Genomic DNA, 19526 nt, shown 5'->3' on the forward strand with positions numbered 1-19526 from the left:
CTGCCATTTTCTTTTCTTCGGTTTTTTTAAAGTCTTCTACAATATTTCTCTCTTATATTCAACTTTCCACTGTTTCTTTTAATCTTGAACAGTTTTCAATATACGTTTCTCAATTTCATTAATCCTTTTTATTTTCGTTTCATTCATTTCACTATAGTTTTATTTTACTTTCTTCCATCTTTCTTTTTCTATTCAACTTTTTTTCACCCATCCCATTGTTTTCTTGTTTTCTTTGAAGATCTGTTTCTCTGTTTTAATTATTTATTATTAACTATTCGGAAATTTTTTATTTATGATACAAAACAATATTCATTACCGTCAATTAAAATTAATCTTTAAAAAAAAATTTCAGACACGGTAATAAAAAAAGAAAAAAACTAATTGTAATTTTTTCTTCGTTCTGAAAAATAATGAAGAAACATACATTCTTGTAATGCGATAGAAATTAAGTTATCGAAATTAAGATAACAATTATTTAATTTGTATTTAAAACCTTTTTTAAACAATGTTCATTCTCTTATTATTTTCAAAGCATTCTTGAAATTTTTATTTACTGTTATTAACTGCGAAATATTTAGAAAAAATACGAATATAGACGAAATGAAAGTTAACTTCGATCCAGGTTTATTGTTTAAAGAATAAATGGATAAAGATATCGAACGAGATTTTTCTTTTATAGATTTTTTTACATACTCTTTTTATATGTTTAAACACTTAACATTAAATTTAAATAAATCACAATTTTGATAAGGTATTATTGGAATTATCATAAATGAATACGGTTTAAAGATTCGAAAAAAATTCGAATTTAAAATTTTATAGGATTTCGAAACCCTAAAAATCTGAAATATTTATTTTTTTTGTCTTCTAAGAAGTAGATATTTCGATAAAATCTTGACAAATTTTAATTTCTCAATCAAACTTAGATTCTTAATTAGCTAATAGTCATTTTTACAAACTGTACAGAATTATATAAATTGGTGCATACGAAAAGATATATTAAATTATATTACATAAAAAGAATTGTCTTTTTCAAAATTATATTACTTTTATATCATTCAGTAAATCTCTCATCTGATGATAAAAGAAATAAATTCAATATTTTAAGAAAATGAATAAATAAAAAATATAATATTATAAAATTTTAATTTTTAATATTATATTTTTTAATATTATAAAATATAATATAAAAATTATAAAATATAATATTAAAAAATATAAAAATAAATATTCATTTTATAAATTTGCAATTAAAATTATATTATCAATTGTTATTGAAGAAAATAGAATAGATACAATGTGTTGTAATGTTTGCATTACATAAATTCTACCAATTCTACCATTCTATCAATTCTACCATTCTACTAATTCTACCATTCTACCAATTCTACCATTCTACCAATGAATCCTATTTCTACAAGATTCTATTTTATATGTCAATTCTAATAGATGTACATATATATATATATATAGATTCTTATCATAATAGCAAATATCTCGTGTTAAAGCAGAATTTACATTACAGACAGCCTTAATCACAGATCTGCTAATTGTAAGGAAGATCAAAGTGAAATTTCTCCATTTAATCATACTAATGTACATGTTCATATCTCTTTCTTGTTTCTCTCGACATTCTGCTATTACTTTTTACTCTTCCTAATAATCTTTTTTGATATTTCTATCAAAAAAGAAAAAAGAAAAAAACAAAAACAATATAGTACAAATTATAATACGTTTATATAGAGAAATAATACGTTTAAAATGTTTTAGAAGTTCCATTTAAAGATTTTAGCTTTTAGTTTTAGGAAGACGAATACTTCAAATATAAAATTCTTCATTTTTTTCTAGTTTACTTTTCGTTTTTCTTTTTTCATATACAAATTTAAAAATTATTCATTTTTAATATGTGCTTAGGTTTAGAATTATTCTAGAATATCTATCCAGAATTAATAAGCGAAAGTGAAAGAATATATACTGAAATTAATTCTCTAAAAGGTGTTTGCGTCATACTAAACAACTCGCATAGTAAATAGATAGGGACTAATCTTGTTGCATTACAATGAAAGATTTTAAGCATGAAGATATGCCGGTAAAAATTAGAGAGAGAATCAAATTTTAATATTCTAGTCATTTAGTATCTCGTCTCATTAACATTTTAATAATTTCTTCTCTATTTATTTCTATGTCGAACATCTCGATTATTATAATTCACGAGACTAACTGGTTTAAAATAAAGAATTTATAGAATAAAGAATAAAAAGACACTATAACTTTCAGGTAATTAATATTAATATAATAAATTTTAATTAAAAACAAATTTTATTTTACCGAGTAAAAAAAAATTACATCCCTTTTAATTTAATATCTAATGTAAAAAAATAATATTTCATATGCACCAATCTATATTCACTACTATCAATCTTCCAAAGCGATATTTCTATGTTTATATATTAGAAACACTGTCCATTTTTTCTTACAAGGATCTTTGATTGATCATTTGGATCTTAGATCCTATTATTATATAGTATACGTAGATGTTACATAATACAAATTAGATTGTCTGGAAAGTTCGTGGATATTTTTTATAGATGATATTTTAATATGAAACAGATGTATTTTTATAAAAAAAGTTTAACTATAATTGTTTAATGAATATTAAAGATCTATTATTATTGAATTGCTGAATTATCTAAATATTTATGAATCTTCTCTACAATCAATGAATTTTCTGAATGATACTTGAGAATCTTATCTATAAAACCATATAAACACATTATAAATCAGATATTTTTAAAACATCTCCTAAATTCTAAGAAAATTTAAGAAATTTTCATTGACACGTCAAAAAACTTTCTCTTTCACTCTTTTTCCATGCAAAATATAAAAGAAACTCAGATATTCAATCGAATAAAAATATAAAATATCAAAATCAAAATTCAATTCCATAATAAATGTATACTTTTAATTAAATAAATCCCAATTTTTGAACACCCATCTATCAACATCAACGCATTTTCTATATTTTCATCCAAAAATCGACACGAACTTCCCCAACATCCCCATAAAACATACACCATTTACTCGTATGCTATAAATATACCATAGTTCACCTCGCATCAAGATTAATCGATTCATTTCAACAATATTTGGCCGGGTAAGAAGGGGAAGGTGTTGTAAATATAAACGGGTCGATTAAAGGCGAAGGAGTTGGCGATGGCCAAGGCTGGATTCGTGTCGAAATCTTCGTCGGCAGAGGGCGTCGTAGGCTCTCTGGTTCGCGGGGTCGTTGTGGTTTTCATCGTTGTCGTCGTTGTTGTCGGTTGCGGGGTGGTGGCCGTGGTGGTGAAAATTGGGGGTTGGCTTGTCGGGCGTGGAGGTTCATAGGCTGGTAATCCAGGGGGCCCGTAATACGCATGCAATCGATTGTTGGCAGGATTAAAGCGTTGACCATTAGGGCGCCATCCCCTTGGTTTATATGGCGATAAATCTGACGTTGCTAGTCCGATACAGAGAAACACGAGGGTCAGCTGGAAAATGGAAAAGCAATTAATGGCTTAGCTGTCGCGCGCTTTCCCTTTTTTGTCCTTTTTCCGGTTTGGTCGCGTTCTGAAATACGGTACGAAGGAAACGTTCCTCCCACGCGGGATCGTTTCGGATCGTTTCGGTTGATCGTTATTGTCCCGATTGATAGGGGAGGGGGTTGAGCGTTCGTTGATAGAAGAAATAAAGAGCTGGAAAACAAACGATGGAAATATATTTCTTATTTCCTCTTTCGTTTTTGTGAATTCGTGTTTTGAAATTTTGAGCCACTGCTTTCAAATTTTTTGGAATATAAATTTTTTAATTTTGGATTGTTTTTAAGTTAGATTGAAAATACGGAGTGTTTAAGAAGGAAGATTTTAAACTTTAAGAGATTTTATTATATTTATATATTATTTATTATAAAAAGTGATTAATTTAATTCTTTCAATGATTGTTCCATCAAAATTTCATTTTTTAACAAACGTATAATGTAATTTTTCCATATATGATTTCAATAATTTTAATAGAATATTTTTACTAGTCCATATATTTTATGTTTCAATTTATAATTTTATAAATTTATGTATTCATATATTCAGTTTGCAAATCGAAGAATATCTTGTTGATTTATTGTGTACATATATGAAAATCCATATTTCAGTTTTTTCATAAATAAAGATTATTCTCTCTGTATAAACTTTCGTGTCATATATCAAGATAGAAGTTTAATAATATGAAAATTAGTATTATTTTGAAATTGTATTATCGTTCATATTTCTTCTCAAAGAAACGCTCAACTCATAGGGAATTTATCACTTAAAAACGTACTAGATTTTGTATTAAATTTTGTATTAAATATGGAATGAAATTGCTGCTTTTAAAAAATTCGTAAATAAATAATACGTTTTTATTCTATTTAGTTTATATATTCTATATTTTTTCAAAATCCAATAAAAAGAAATTAAATAATCAAATTAAAAAATATTACAAATCTGTAAAAATTATGAATGAATTGAGAAACAAGAGACATGTGAAAAGAAAGAACTTTGATAAAAAGAACTCTTTTGAAAAGAGATCTGCAAATTTTTCAAATTTTCGACTTCCTAATTACTAATTTTTTACTAATTACTAATTTTTATAAATTCCTATTTCAAATTCACTAAAAATTGAGATAAAAAGCTTATAAAATCAATATAAATATTATTTATGAAAAAATATATTTTAATTATCATGTTTTATTTTTTATTCTTCTTAATTTTAAGAATTAAAAATTGTTAAAAATAGATTTTCATCCTCTTGAGTTCTTGAGTTTTGTCTATCAACTACACATTGAGACAACAATAAATTTGAATAACAATTAAATAAATATAAATTTAAAAAATTGTGATGGATCGACAGATATGTAAATTTCAATCACACGACGTTATAAACGCGATATATAAATACACAAACGATTCGAGCATTGAACGAGATCGAAACATTATTAATCGTTTCTCCTACTCATAACAAATCCATTGTCTCGTTACCACGTTTCTCCACATTATTGTTGGCCAACACTGTTAACTCCGCTTCGAAAATTTTGACTGGCTTTTGCCCGTGTCTTTCATCCGTCTTTATATGCGACCACACGTTTATGAGATCGCGTCCAGGTAGCGAAACGATTTCGTTTCATTGGTTATTGCTCACTGTTTCGTAACTATATGCCAGACCTATATTACGTGTTACGAATGGACAAATTGATTCATGACTTCTGCCTTCTTACCACTTCGATGCCAATTTTTTTTTCCTTTTTTTTGGATTTAATCTTTCGATATTTACATGTACAGTCAATCACAAATCCGGCCATATTGAATATTCGATATAAAGTAACAATAAGTATGAAGTACTCAAAAGGATATATACTTTTGAGACCAATTATACATATGTGTATGTTTTGTTTTCAGTGATATTTGAAAATATAGTAGAATACGATTCATAATGCTTATGAATATATTTTACGGAAATGTAATTGAAAAATAAAAAACAATTTTTTTTTCAATTATGTTCATAAATTTAATCCTCGAAAGATTAATGTTTACTATGCTTTTAAAAGTGCATATAGATCATGTGATGATCTTTTTAATAAACTAGTAAAAAGTTCATTCAATTTAACTATAATACATTAAATATATATTAAAAATAAATTAAATAAAAAATTTGATTTAATAAAATTTCACACAAAACGTTTAAATTAATCTAAAAATACAATAGAATCACATAAACTCGAACAGAATAGAAAGATTAAACAGATTTGTTTACTCAGTGACTAAATATTCGAGGATATTATTTGAAATAACCATCCTTTGCTTTCATGTAACATATCATAAGTATCTAAACGGTTAGTTATCACAGCATGCGCAGGATATTTAGCTAAAACATGATAATTAATCTAGATTATTAAAGAACAAATTTACATTCCATCCATATATTATACTATCCGATTATTTTTAATAAAAATTGCCAAAAATATAACTTTCTTTACGAATCTCCAGAAAGCAGCATTTCCTTCTATCATCATTTTGATGAACATGTCGACGTGTTATCTTTCTTTCTATATTTATTTTAGATATAATTGATTCTATTTCAATTTTCAATGAAATTAAAAAAAAAATAAAAAAAGTAATGAAATATGCTAAGGCAATCAGCTTATTTTACAATAATTGAAGGGCAATATCTAACTTAACAATATCAAACAACACTTGTGAAATTACTCTAGCATAAATTAATTCTTTTTTTACTTTCTTCATTTAAAGTCATTAAGTTAAAAATACATCGACAAATTGACCACCATCTTTCTAGTTAAAGTTATTTCCATATAATTTCGTTCGTTACTCGTAACAGGAAATTTCGCGACGAACCGTCATGATTTCCATGAATGATGAATATAATCTCCTCTTTGGTCCAGGTGGAAACGGTTTAAAACGCAACGGCGAAAGCAGTACATAACGGCGTTGTAGTACATAATTTTGTCACGGCTTACGTGAGCGGCGCACGTGTCCCGAATTCCGGATCCATTATGAATTCGTAAGATCGTCGTACTGACAGCTTTTATGCGTACGAATTCGATCGCCGCTCGAAAAAACGTGGCATGCAAGCTAATTATCGGATTGATAGTGAAGCTCACCCGGTTCAGATCTGGATTCCGGCTGCGGACTGCTTAGAACTTGCCGGCTCCCCGATGCCTGTGAGGAATCCTGTGCAACATCGAGAGAATAAGTTCCATTTTCTGTCGACGCTAGATGGCGTTCGGGTTTTAGTTGTTGGGGATCGAGTTCAATGTGTGATTTTTTTGTCATTTAATATTATTTTTTGATGTATAGTATATAATTAATTAATTACATGGATTGAAGTATAATGTAAGTTTATCAGGTATAGACGAGTTGAAGTTTAATTTAAATTGATAATTTAAGTCAATGTGGGATTGTCAGCACCATTTTTCATATCTAAAATGTGTCTATTTGACATATTTCAAGAATTATAATTATAGAAAATAAAAGTATTATACAATATTATTTTTAAATTTTTCAAATAGAGAAAACTAGTATTATTTATAGTATAGTAGTTCAGTTATAGATTAGATATGAAATAAATTTGTCATTTAATACATTATGAAATTCTTAAATTTCTAAAACTTTTTTTATATTTTTTTTAATTCAAGATATATTTTATTACATTTATTTAGAGATTTCATTCTAAAGATCAATTTAATATTCCATGTAATCTAAATTCTATAGATTGATCATGACAATAATTCATATGAACGTTCAAAGACAATTAATTCTCATTACAATTAATTATAATTTGTTTCGTAATGTTATTATCTCAATTTCATTTTGATTCGATAATGTCATGTATGATGCAAGAAAGATAATGACAGCCTATATAGCCTTTGGATATTTATCTAATAAAATATATATTCTCATAATAAAACAATACAAATATATCTATTCCATAATTAAATTTCTCTTCAAATAGATTAAAATTTTTAAAAAAATTTATCATATACTAATATTATATAATATTTTATACATTTAACAATATTATATAAAATTCATCTAGAATAATTTTTTTTAACTTTAATTACTTTTCTGACCTTCAATTTAAATCTATCTTCGTATTCATTCTCAATTGATCAAAATACAGAATAAATTTTCATCAATGCAATGGATAAAGATCGATTGTCACATATAAACAAATCAACAAGCCAATGCGCACAAGTCATAGCGAGGAATAGAATATTTATACGAAATTTTCCATTTATTTTCATGGAAAGGGGGCGCGTGCCCGTATGAATTAAATGGAATCTATCGATCTACGTCCACTCGAGTCCATTTGTGGTGACCTGTCGTTTCCGCTTTTCATTCCAGCCTCCCCCCCGTTATCGGTAATCCATAAGTCCCTTTGTGATAATCGCAATCTCAACGAAACCCTCCCTTTCGTGCACGTTTATGCTGTCAATAGATCAATATCTTTTTCAGGGGATGTGTTTGACATTGGCTGCACCCTGCACTTAGAAAAGGGAGAAAGACGAGAGATACGAGACATTCTTCGCGACAATTTCAATCGTTCAATTGCTCCATGTTTGTGTTAATTGGTTTGAACAATAGTGTAGAGCATGTTGGATTATATATAGGATTCTTCTTAAATATTTGTTGAATTTTAATCCTTTAATTAAATTATTCATTGGTAATGTGCATTGGTGAACAAAAATATAGAAAATGTTTTATTACAGTACATTGCTATTTATTATCGGGACAATAAATAAAAGAATTATTAGATCGATAATAAAGTATAATCGTTTACTTCTCTTCTCAGATAAAATTTTGTCTTACGGTTAATAGACCATAACAATAGTATGTTATGGTATAATAAAGAGTTTGTATAAGAAAATTGATGTAAAAAAAAATGTTGATTGAGTTAGTTTATTTATAATTACAATATTAATATTATAACATTATAACCTCGACTCAATTTTCGTATTTGCTTTCAAAATAAAATCGATCCTCTTAAGACGTTCTACGAATATATTAAGTATTCTATATAATTCAATTTAAAATTTTCCCAAAGGAAAAAAAGGAAAATAATATTGATAATTATCAACAAATCCAAGCTACGATGCAAGGATCTTCAGAAAAGGAATATCAATTTGCAATAGAAGACAGCCTTTTTTTTTTTTCTCTCGATGAATTCTTCGACAGACACGATAAAAATAAACGAATAGTGGAGTAATGTCTAGTCCGAGCGTCAAGATGAGATCTACGTAACGTTCTGTGGCGGACAGATAGGAGTGCCAGATTGATCGAAAGCGCAAAATATAATACTCCGTATTGGGTACTTTTGTTCTCTGATCGAGTATATCAAATATTCTGGTCGAGTAACAAGTGGTGCACGCGTCATGTCACGTGTCAGGCGCAATGCACATTGCACACTACGACCTGGCCACGACGATGCCTTTTACCTGAAAACAGAAAGATGAATATTCCTTGTCGATAAAAGTTCGTACTCTTTGCTCCTATCCCTTCGTCAATCTGTTCGATTTCACCGTACGTATTGGTAAACATGTGATTTCTTTCTTGAATTTTGCATTTCATTTTTTTTTTTGTATCATTTTTGATCTTTTTAATTTTTTCACGTTTAATTCGATAAATTTATCATTAAATCTTTTTTTAGATTGGATTAAGACGCAAGAAAATTCATTTGGAAAAAAATTATTATTAAATTATTTTAATATCGGGCAAACGTGTGAAAATTTTTATTTATCGTTGTTTTCGTTTTTTTTTTTTAGATTCTAAATTAAAGGAAAGAAGAAAGTTTTTATCAATGAACGAAACAATAATTTATTCGATATATTTGATTGCAACGATTATTTCATTTGTTTAACATTTTTTTTTTTAAATTTGTTTTTTCATGATATTCCATTTTAATTCCGATCAATTTGCGTTTATGAGGCCAGTTTATATTGAATATATACATTATTCATGAATATAAGCAGCAATAAAGTCGTCTAATTAAAATAATTTGCATTATACATATAATTAAAATTAGCCAAAACTGGCAAACGTTATTAGATTTCAGCGTGGCAGTGTAAATGTCGATCTCTAAATTCAAGGAGAAAAATGAGGGAATTTTCGGGCAAAAATATGGCGTTCTTTTGGTTGGACCGACAGACGTTTATTAAATTTCAGTCCGTTGCAAACGTTGCCTCGAGGAGATTAAACAATTTTATTCCTCGCGTCGAGAATCTTTCTGTTAAAATTGACGGATCAATTAGAAGTTCTCGTAATATATTTTTTTTTTAACGTGGTTTCAATATATTTATGTCGTTGAATATAAAATTAAAATTGAAACCAGGGAGTAACGTTGAACAAAATATTCTGTTGTCAAACTATTCTATTATATTTTATTCTCAGGATTTTATTAATTAACTATTTTAATTAATTATTCATATTTGTACGAATTTTTTTAAATTAATATTTTTTAAAATTGTAAAATTTCTATTTTTACATTCAAATTTATAAGAGAGAAAGAGAAAAAGAACATTATAATATATTATTATATATGTTATTATTAATACATTATATATATGGTATAAATATATATTATATGCATCCAATCCATATTTTCACAGATATTTATTAAAATTTTTTTCTCATTAATTACATTTATTTCCTTTAGATGTATTTATTACATCTTCTGTCATCCATGCAGTCATTCACAATAATTATTTCATTCAAACATCGCAGAGTTGTCTATATACAAATGTATAAAAAGAAGAATATCTTTATTATAATAATATTTATAATAAATAAACTGCAAATGTTTATTTCAAATTCATATTTTTATGAATACAACTAAGAAAATATTATGTGTATATTTTCGTGTATTTAAATTTCTTATATAAATGCAGTCTAGTAATAATCCTTTCATGATGATAACTCTTCCAATCCATACGAATTATGATATTCGATATCAATTTCATTTTATTGAAAATTTTCTTGAGAATAATAATTTTCTTGAAATAAATAATTTTTTGCAGGTAAGAAAATAGAAATCATACATTAATACATTCAAAATTACGTGATTTCATTTAAAAAACAAACTTGATCTTCATATGACTTCTACATTTCTACATTATTGTCTGCACTATTCAATTTTAATTTAAAATATTTTTTAATATTATTGAAAATCAAATCAAATTATTTTGTTCACCCTGTATATAGTCATTGATGAGGTATAGAATATGGATCATTATTTATTACAAAAAATATGGATAGTGGAAAACATGTAGTAAAGTTATACCGATTCAATTCTTAAAGGATTACATCTTCCATTATATTCCATTATATTAGATCGTGTTATATATTCCACATATACTTCTTTTCCTAATAGATTCCTTTACCGTTTAAATTTATAATAATGCTTAATTAATTGTCACGAAATTATCCTTACCAATTCCTTACTATAAAATTGAAATTAAAATAAAGTATTTTTTCCCATATTATTCATAAGAAATAATATTTTTCTTCCTCTCTCAATTTCTACGAAATCAATACAAAATGCATCAATCCGTTTCCAATTATATTTAACCAGGCATTATTATATACATATAACCTTACAACATCTCTTCCACCCCTATACTCAAGATTCGATATTTGAAGCAAAATGTCACGTTGTTAATATAAAAAATACACGATAATTAAGAGCGAATCAATTTTTCTCGAGTCCATTGCGCTCGTTGCTCTTTTCACTCTGTTCAACACCGACATAATGGACACTATTTCTGGCATCCTGACGCCTTTGCACATCCTTCGTCAGCATGGTCATGATAAACCCAATGAGCAGTGCTACACAAAGGCCCACGTGCACCGGAATATCCCCGTATACCTCGAGCAACCGACCCATTATCAGAATGAGAACAATCCCGTAAACGTTTCCAGCCACGTTCAAAATTCCCGCCGTTATCCCCTCGGATTCCGGATACGTGTATTCCGCGCACATTTCGTATCCTAAGGCCACATATCCGACTAAGAAGTACCTGCGGAAAGTAATTGCGTTTTAGAGGCGGATTGGAATCAATTGCAAGTGAATGAGTTTCAGGGGAAAGAGAATCTCTTGGAGGACAATTTTCGATTATGAACAAGTGCTGAAATTTTCATGATATGATTTAAAGAGAAAATAAAATTTGTTATTTATAAAATAATAATACGAAATTGACGATGAAGATGATAAATATTTAATTGTATAAAATTATATATTTGTTTTTCATTTCTGTATTATTAATTTTTTCTTCTGTTTATTTTTTTTAAATTAATTTTGGTGATTCGATATCAATTGAAATCATTGATCGAGAGTTATAAATTTTGGAAAAAATTGATTTGGAAAAAAATTGGTTATTGTACAATTATGTTTTATTTTTAATTTTAATTTCAATTTTAATTACCAAAAAAAAAAAAAAATAAATATTCTTTATTATAATTAGCTAAATTAAATCCACTGAAAGTTAAAGTTTAATAAAATACCAAGATTTCGTTTTTTTTTTCATAAAATAATTAACAAACGCGAATGAAATAAAATTTAATTTTATATTAAATATTTTATATTCAAAAAAATATTTACGAATTTGAAATGGTTCGATATTAATAAAAACACGATGATATATGTATTTGTATACAGTACCCTAGAAAAACGGAGCCCAAATACACCATCCATTTCATTTCGAGGAACGTGAAGGTAGAAAAGAATATCTGGCCGCCGAGCGAGAGAAAATACACGACCACAGCCGTTTCCCTGAAAGTATATGTGTCCAATTTCGTTAAAAAATATTAAAAAAAAAAGATATACATAAATATAAAAAAAAAATATACGACAACGAAGTGCATGTTAAAATAGTGAAAGTATCGAGAGGCTGATCCATTCTTATATCTATAACTAAAATGAATATGATTAGCATTGTTGAATTTAGAAACATTGAATTGTGAAAATTTGATGAATGTATGCGTGTATATATTTCAAGCGTATTTGTTTATCTTTAATTTTATCGAATTTCGATTAAATTATTGATATTGAATTAAATATTAAAACGATTTCCAAATATTTTCTATATTTTTCATTTCATATCGTTCAAAATGGATCTTTCATTATATTATTTTATTTAATATTATTAATGGATAAAATAATATTTGGTAAAGAATAATTGTATCTGAAATATTCAATAATTATTTATTAATTAATTCATTAATTCATTTATTAATTAATTCATTAATTATTGATAGTAACTTTGCTTGAAATATATATCCAGAATTCTTTGGCCAATAAGCGGCAATAATAAAGAAGAATAAAATAAAATTCATGCAACGATAGAAGAAGATAATAGAAAATAATTTGACAGAAGCGGAAGATAAATTTTCATAAAAATTTTCTTACTTGTACTTATGCGTTTTATCGAGAATCACTCCAAAACTGACAGAACCTATCATCCCTGTAATGATCAAGACCAAACCGATTCTACCCGCGTCTTCCTCACCATTCTGTAAAATGTTCAACGTTTCATAATTAGAATAACTAATCCTTTATTACATAGATATATCCAATATTCTTTCTAAAATTCGAATATTTTAAAGATAAGAAGAATAAATATTCCTCAAATGCTGCTCAAAAACTTATACTGTTTTAATCAGCTCACCTCGAAATGCACGAGATATATTTGATTCAACAATGTTCCCACGGCGTTTAAAACACCGATACTCAAACCATACGAATTGCAAAGAGACATATAATACTTGTTCTTGAACAATCTCTTAATTGGTTCTATCAAACTTTCCTCGACCTGCATTTCATTCAATTTTTGAAGAGCTCGTGTTTTACTCGGTGGTATTTTTGGATCGTCCTCGAATACTGTACAGAATAAAATTTTCCCTCGTATATATTATATTCCTTTAGAATCCTTTAGAATAACGATATATATTATTATACGAATTTATATAAAAAAATCGAATAATTATATTATCAAAATAATTTTAAGAATTTTTATTAATTTATAAATCTTATTAAATGAATTTTTATTAATTCTGGAATATCAAGGATTTTCTCGATATTTCATTTATAAATTAAAAAATGATTCTTTTCTTAGAAATAACTTACGTATTACGATCAATATAAGCACAACTGTTAAGATGATAGCTACGCCCCAAAACAGATGCGACAAGCCAGCACCAATATCGTCTAGATTCTCGTGATTTTTCACGATTATCGGTGTAATTAAGAAACTTAAAGCTATCCCCATTTGGTTGCCAAAAATGCTTAATGACGTAGCCGTGGAAAGTTCGTCGGCGGCGAACCATTGCGCTGCCAGACGTCCGGGTAACGTTAGAATTATAGTCTGAGACGAGAAGATAAAAATAAAAAACGCCTAATTTATAAATAATAATGCAATTAAATTAATGAATAAAAAAATTAAGAAACATGTATTCGATTATATATGATCACAATGTATTATATATATAAATTATATAAAAATGATGACTTATTGTTACTTCTTTATAATATCTCAAAATAAATGTTGCGTTTTCTTTTTTTATTTTTATCGCACGATGATCATTCCATAGACTTGGAAATAACAATATATCTCGGAAGAGAAGTCACAAAAGTTTCATTAAACTCGAAATGCAGTCAGTGAACGAGCATAAATCTTTCTACGGAGATAGTGCCTCCGGGTTAAATCCATGGTGCATAAAGTTCGACCAGACTTGTAATTCCTTGCATTAGCAATAATTTACGACACATTTTCACATATTCGTTTCTACCATGTTTGTGATTCGCCCGATTATTGCAACATGTTCGATCTCTCTTGTTTGGGCAAAGCCTGCGAATGTAATCCTTGAAACACGTGAAAACTCGATTTTAAATATTTTCGATGAAAATTGCGCGTGCAAACTGATTAAATGTGTGTACGAAATAATAATAATTAATGTAGATATAATCGATTGTGTTTCGAGTCGTATATTATAACCGTTGTTTACTGATTGATTTATTGTGTCGCTTATCTTGTTTTATACTACTTGTAACTGGAACAGTCTGATATAAACAGTATCATATCACTTGTACCACGTAATTGCATGTCATTTTTATTTTTCTTTTTAATTTTGTTTACTTTTTTTATTTTATTCGAAATATCCATTATCGTTTTTTTTTAGCATTTGATAATTATAAATATAATTATTTTTTTTCTTCTTTCTTGGTTTTAATTTTATTCTCCAGGATATATAAGATAAAACGATTTAAATCTCTAGTTTAATTTTTATTTTAATTTTTATTGATGAAATGATTTTTTATTAAAACTTATTTTATTTGCTTTTAATAATTACAAATATACTTTTTTTGGTTTTAATTTATTTTTTTAAGAGATCGAAGCGATTATTTTTTGTAATATAATAAATATTTTTTATATTACAAGATAAATTGAAAACATTATTATTTGTTTTTGAAATGAATGAAATCTAACCTGTGTAGAAGCAACCAAGGATTGTCCAATGAAAGTGACCCAAAATCTGTCAGGACTGACAGATAAAACCTTAATCCACGAACCAAAGCACGTGATACAACATCCTATAATGTTACTCCATCTAAGCCCCCATCGGTTCACCATGTACGTGGTAGGAAAGATGAAAATCAGGTAATAAGCCATAAATGCCATTGCTGTCCAGTCGACAGCCAATGAAGAGACGCCATAGTACCTGAGAAATGTTTTTACTTTCAAATTTCAAATTTTTCTTTCTTGATATTGCTGAATTTTATTTATTCAATTTATTCAAATTTTGTCAAATCCAATTTTCTAATGAACTATAGTAAGAAAATAAAGTTTTTTAACTTATGTAATATCATTGAATTTATTTTGTCTATCTGAAATTTTTTCAATGTTCTAGACTTTCAGAGATTTAGAAAAAATTTATAGTTCATTCATTATCTCTGTTTCTAGATTAATTATTAAAATGTTTTTTTAATAACAATTGAAAATATTGATAATTTTTAAATGGACCCAAGAATGTTATAGAAGATTAAATGAAATGATATCATATAGATATTTTTACATGTTTTGAAATATGATATTGAAAAACATGCTAATTTGGAAGAATTAATTCGTTATCTTTGTTTTGTCATTTGGGAAATGGAAACATTTTATTGTTTGCTTATTTACTCTATTGTACATTATCTGTTTGCATTTTGTATTAACAAGAATGTATCGAGAGTATATATATAGAATTTGTTTAAAAAGTCAATAGTTAATTTTAACGTAGACGACGAACATATTACGAGTTTTTATTTGATTTTTGATAGAACAAGAGGAAAATTTTAGGTCAATCGTTACAAGTTTTTGTCTTGTAATTCAATTCCTCAGAAATACAAAAAAATATAAGTCTTTATTTTGAGATATAATAAATGCAAAAAAATAAAAATTACAAAATAAAAAAATAAATTAATAACTTACTTAATTTTAAAAGAATGTTTCGATATCTTTTGACAAAATTTTCAACAAAATAAAAATTTTTAATATACTAAAAAATATTCTTAATACTTTTTGAGAATTTTTTCAATTTATATAAATATTATATATCATAATTCGAAAAAACAAAAATTCAAATACCTGCTCACTATATTGCTGACTATAGAATATTGAATCCATTGGAAGTTGCTCATTCCCGTGTACACGATAAATAAACCCAGAATCAGCCATCGTTTCTTGTAAATCTTCGTTTCCAACGAATTACCATTATTTTTCTCATTCCCATTCATCGTCTTCACCACATTCTTCACGCACAATACCTCGTTCAGATCCTTCTCGTCCGTCATTCTCATCCTTTCAAAAATTGTCAATCTTCCCTCTCAATTTAATTAAACGAATAAACAACTAAACACGATCAAAATTTTTATCAACAAATTCTATATATATATAATCTACAAATCTAAAAATCTGATACCTATCTCTCAGAATTTTTTCATATTCTATAACCTAAATATTTTCTTCTATAAATTCTTTCGAATTCTTCATGCGTGTTCCTCTTCGATCGAACAACTTACGAAACTTCAATCTTTTCCATTCACAGAGAATCCGGTGCACACTTTTCACGATTTCTTTTCGAAAACCTTCGTGTTCATCACCTCCAATAGCGAAACCAATAACCCAGACCCTGCATGCACGGAGGAGCGAATTCTTCGAACTGGATTCAAAATAATCGCGTCTCCATCTCGATCAGAGCACAGTGTGTCTACACACAAGTGCCATCGCCTTATCTCGATACGCGATTAAACAAAAGATCGTCTTATATTTGCGACTGGCTACCTTCCGTATTTGTCGTTATCGCGATTTTTATCGCGTCTCGCGTCGATCTTAGCTACGAATCCAATCGATCCATCTTTCAGTTCATCACGAGCCGATCGCGAGATCGTCTATCGATCATTTTATCGATACATCCTCCCCCCTCATCGTCTCTGTCCAACAATTTGCCGATTGTAGGCCTTCATTTTGCCCTCCTTTTATTTTTCCCTTCATTTTGAGCGTTAAACCGGTTACAGGTTTCATGAAATTCGTGACGAAGAATTAAGACTCTTTTATGACATCCATCAACAGCATGATCTCGATGCAAACACGTATTAATCTTGGCGCTTGTCTCGAATGGCGAGACGTTTGTGAGGAGAAAAAAAATATCTGACGCCATTTTATACGATTTGTCGGTTTTAATCAATGTTGCAATATTACGATTTCAGATGATTGTTTCGTCTTTCTTGTTATTTCTTTGTTTGGAAATGGGTGGCCTCTATGCATTGGTATTTTTTTAATGTGTTTGAAAAATAATATATTTTTTATATATTTGAAGATTGTAAGGAATTGATTTTGATAATAATATTAATTTTATACTATTTATATTTATTTTTTAACCATTCTCTTATATTTTGATCTATTCTTGTTTTATCAGAGGATAGTAAGATTAATCGATTTTGATAAAAAATAATAATTTAAAAGAAATCTTAAAATTTTTTTCTCTTTAAAAACAAAGAAAACTAATAATTAATTATATAACACTAATAATAAAATAATTATCAAACAAATCTTCAGTTTATATTATGTAAATAGAATCTGTGATAAGTTATATAATTGTAAGTCTTGCTTATCGTTGATATCTAATTTAAGCTTCTGTTTACTTTTCCATCGATATTTTCAGATTTCAAATCTCGTTTCAAATCCTATTCAGAGGAAAGTGTGATAAACAATAAAGTAAAATGCCAAGATTTCGTTTTGATTATTCTTTATCAATATTGTGTAATCATAAATTTAAATTTTAATTCAATACATTTCGTGATCGTTGCAATTGTATAAAATATTTTATGTTCATAATAGTAAATAAATATCGTATAATAATGAATATAACAGAAGTTTATTAGATATTACATTTTAACAATAAAGACAATGCAAATCTGAGGCTCTCTTTGAGTTACATAAGTTTATAATTTATTACAAAATTAAACATCTCCGACACAATCCTCTCCATAAACTTCGAGACACTCTTAAATGCATTAACATCAAACGGTAACATTAAAAAACGTCGGAAAAACTATGAATGACTGAGTGGTGCATACGGAAATTTTTTTTTATTTTCCATTGTAAAAATATGTGACATTCGCGTGTGTGGTACAGTACCAAAATTTCGTCCTGCAATTAGAAAATTATATTATAGACGATTATTATAAATATTTCATTTGACAAAAAAATATTCGATTAATAAAATATATATTAAATATATCGAAAATCTTTTTCTTCAAAATTAATTAATTAATGATAATTCAAAAAAATTATATACATATATTACATAATATATATTAATATTAAATAATAATTTCTCTTAAGAATAAACAATCTCAAACAAATTTCAACTCAAATTCTACAAGATCGAAAGATCCTTCTTAATCAATTCCCATTTTCCAATCCAAAATTAAAAAAAAAAAGGAAAAAAAAAATCACGAATTATATACATCTAATTTCAAAATCTATTAACAATTTTATAATTTCGATTCTCATTTGCCTTATTTATATACGTATATACACAACAGACTCAACAATTATTTATCGATTCTAACTAACTTCTTACGAAAAAATATATTATCTGCTCTGAAATATTTAATTATAAATATCGACACGCTTCGTACGACACGCAAAACACGACTGTCGTAGTTTAATTTTAAACGAGGCAGGCACGCAATGTCGGTACTTCACCACATCACGGTTACCTTAACATTATACGCGCAACATCGCTCTCTTCTTTCTCGTTTTAAATTCTTTTTTTACTCCCAATAATCGTTCTATCTGTACACACGCATACCTATACCATGCCCCAAATCATCCGCTCTCGAAATGAGCCCTCGAAAATATATTACAAACGACGGATCGCTATCGTGTTACGAAATTGAAAGTACAAGTTTGTTGTTTTATCTCGTTATTTCGTACGGATTAATATTAAAGTGTCTCGTTTACATGTACATATAATATATATATATATATATATTTATAATATATAATATTTATGTATACAATATATCATACATTTAACATATGTCATCTATGTTAAACGTATAATATATTTTATATTAAATTATATTCAATATATATATATATATAATATATATACAATTATATATATATTTATTTGTATTTGCATTTATATTTATATCTATACACATTTAGTCTAACGATTACTCGTATTGTATACAATTTATTGTTTATTTATTACTATGTAAACGTTTTTTGAGACTTTTTGAGTCCGGTACAATTGATATTTTAACCTGTTAACGTATGTGTACGTTATATATATATATTACAAACTATTCAATTCACCGAGCAACAGTTCACACAGGCCGACACTCTGAATGTAAAAACACGTGGAAAAAGGTTATTTTTTTTTTTTTTTTTTTTAAAT

At 27.2% G+C, this 19526-nt stretch overlaps 2 protein-coding genes across 2 annotated transcripts; both read right to left on the minus strand.

Annotated features, from left to right (window-relative positions):
- Positions 1-3000: 3000 nt before the first annotated feature.
- Positions 3001-5312, minus strand: LOC102674195 (general transcription factor IIF subunit 1-like). The gene is made up of 2 exons (XM_006607982.2): positions 5049-5312; positions 3001-3527 (listed from the first exon to the last, which is right to left on the minus strand). Exons 1-2 carry the CDS (start codon positions 5061-5063, stop codon positions 3132-3134), a joined length of 411 nt encoding a protein of 136 aa, XP_006608045.1. The 5' UTR covers positions 5064-5312; the 3' UTR covers positions 3001-3131.
- Positions 5313-11087: 5775 nt separating this feature from the next.
- On the minus strand, positions 11088-16413 carry LOC116185624 (feline leukemia virus subgroup C receptor-related protein 2-like). The gene is made up of 7 exons (XM_031510454.1): positions 16202-16413; positions 15062-15293; positions 13702-13939; positions 13244-13455; positions 12985-13088; positions 12238-12348; positions 11088-11596 (listed from the first exon to the last, which is right to left on the minus strand). Exons 1-7 carry the CDS (start codon positions 16411-16413, stop codon positions 11269-11271), a joined length of 1437 nt encoding a protein of 478 aa, XP_031366314.1. The 3' UTR covers positions 11088-11268.
- Positions 16414-19526: the final 3113 nt, after the last annotated feature.

The sequence above is a fragment of the Apis dorsata genome, unplaced genomic scaffold (genome assembly GCF_000469605.1).
Source record: "Apis dorsata unplaced genomic scaffold, Apis dorsata 1.3 scaffold_27, whole genome shotgun sequence".
Taxonomy (NCBI): Eukaryota; Metazoa; Arthropoda; class Insecta; order Hymenoptera; family Apidae; genus Apis; species Apis dorsata.

Coding starts and splice junctions, on each gene's coding strand:
- LOC116185624 (XM_031510454.1), bottom strand. CDS start 16,413: ATGAGAATGACGGACGAGAAGGATCTGAACGAGGTATTGTGCGTGAAG. Junction 13,089..13,243: donor TATATCTCGTGCATTTCGAG/GTGAGCTGATTA, acceptor AACATTTTACAG/AATGGTGAGGAAGACGCGGG. Junction 12,349..12,984: donor GATAAAACGCATAAGTACAA/GTAAGAAAATTT, acceptor ATATACTTTCAG/GGAAACGGCTGTGGTCGTGT.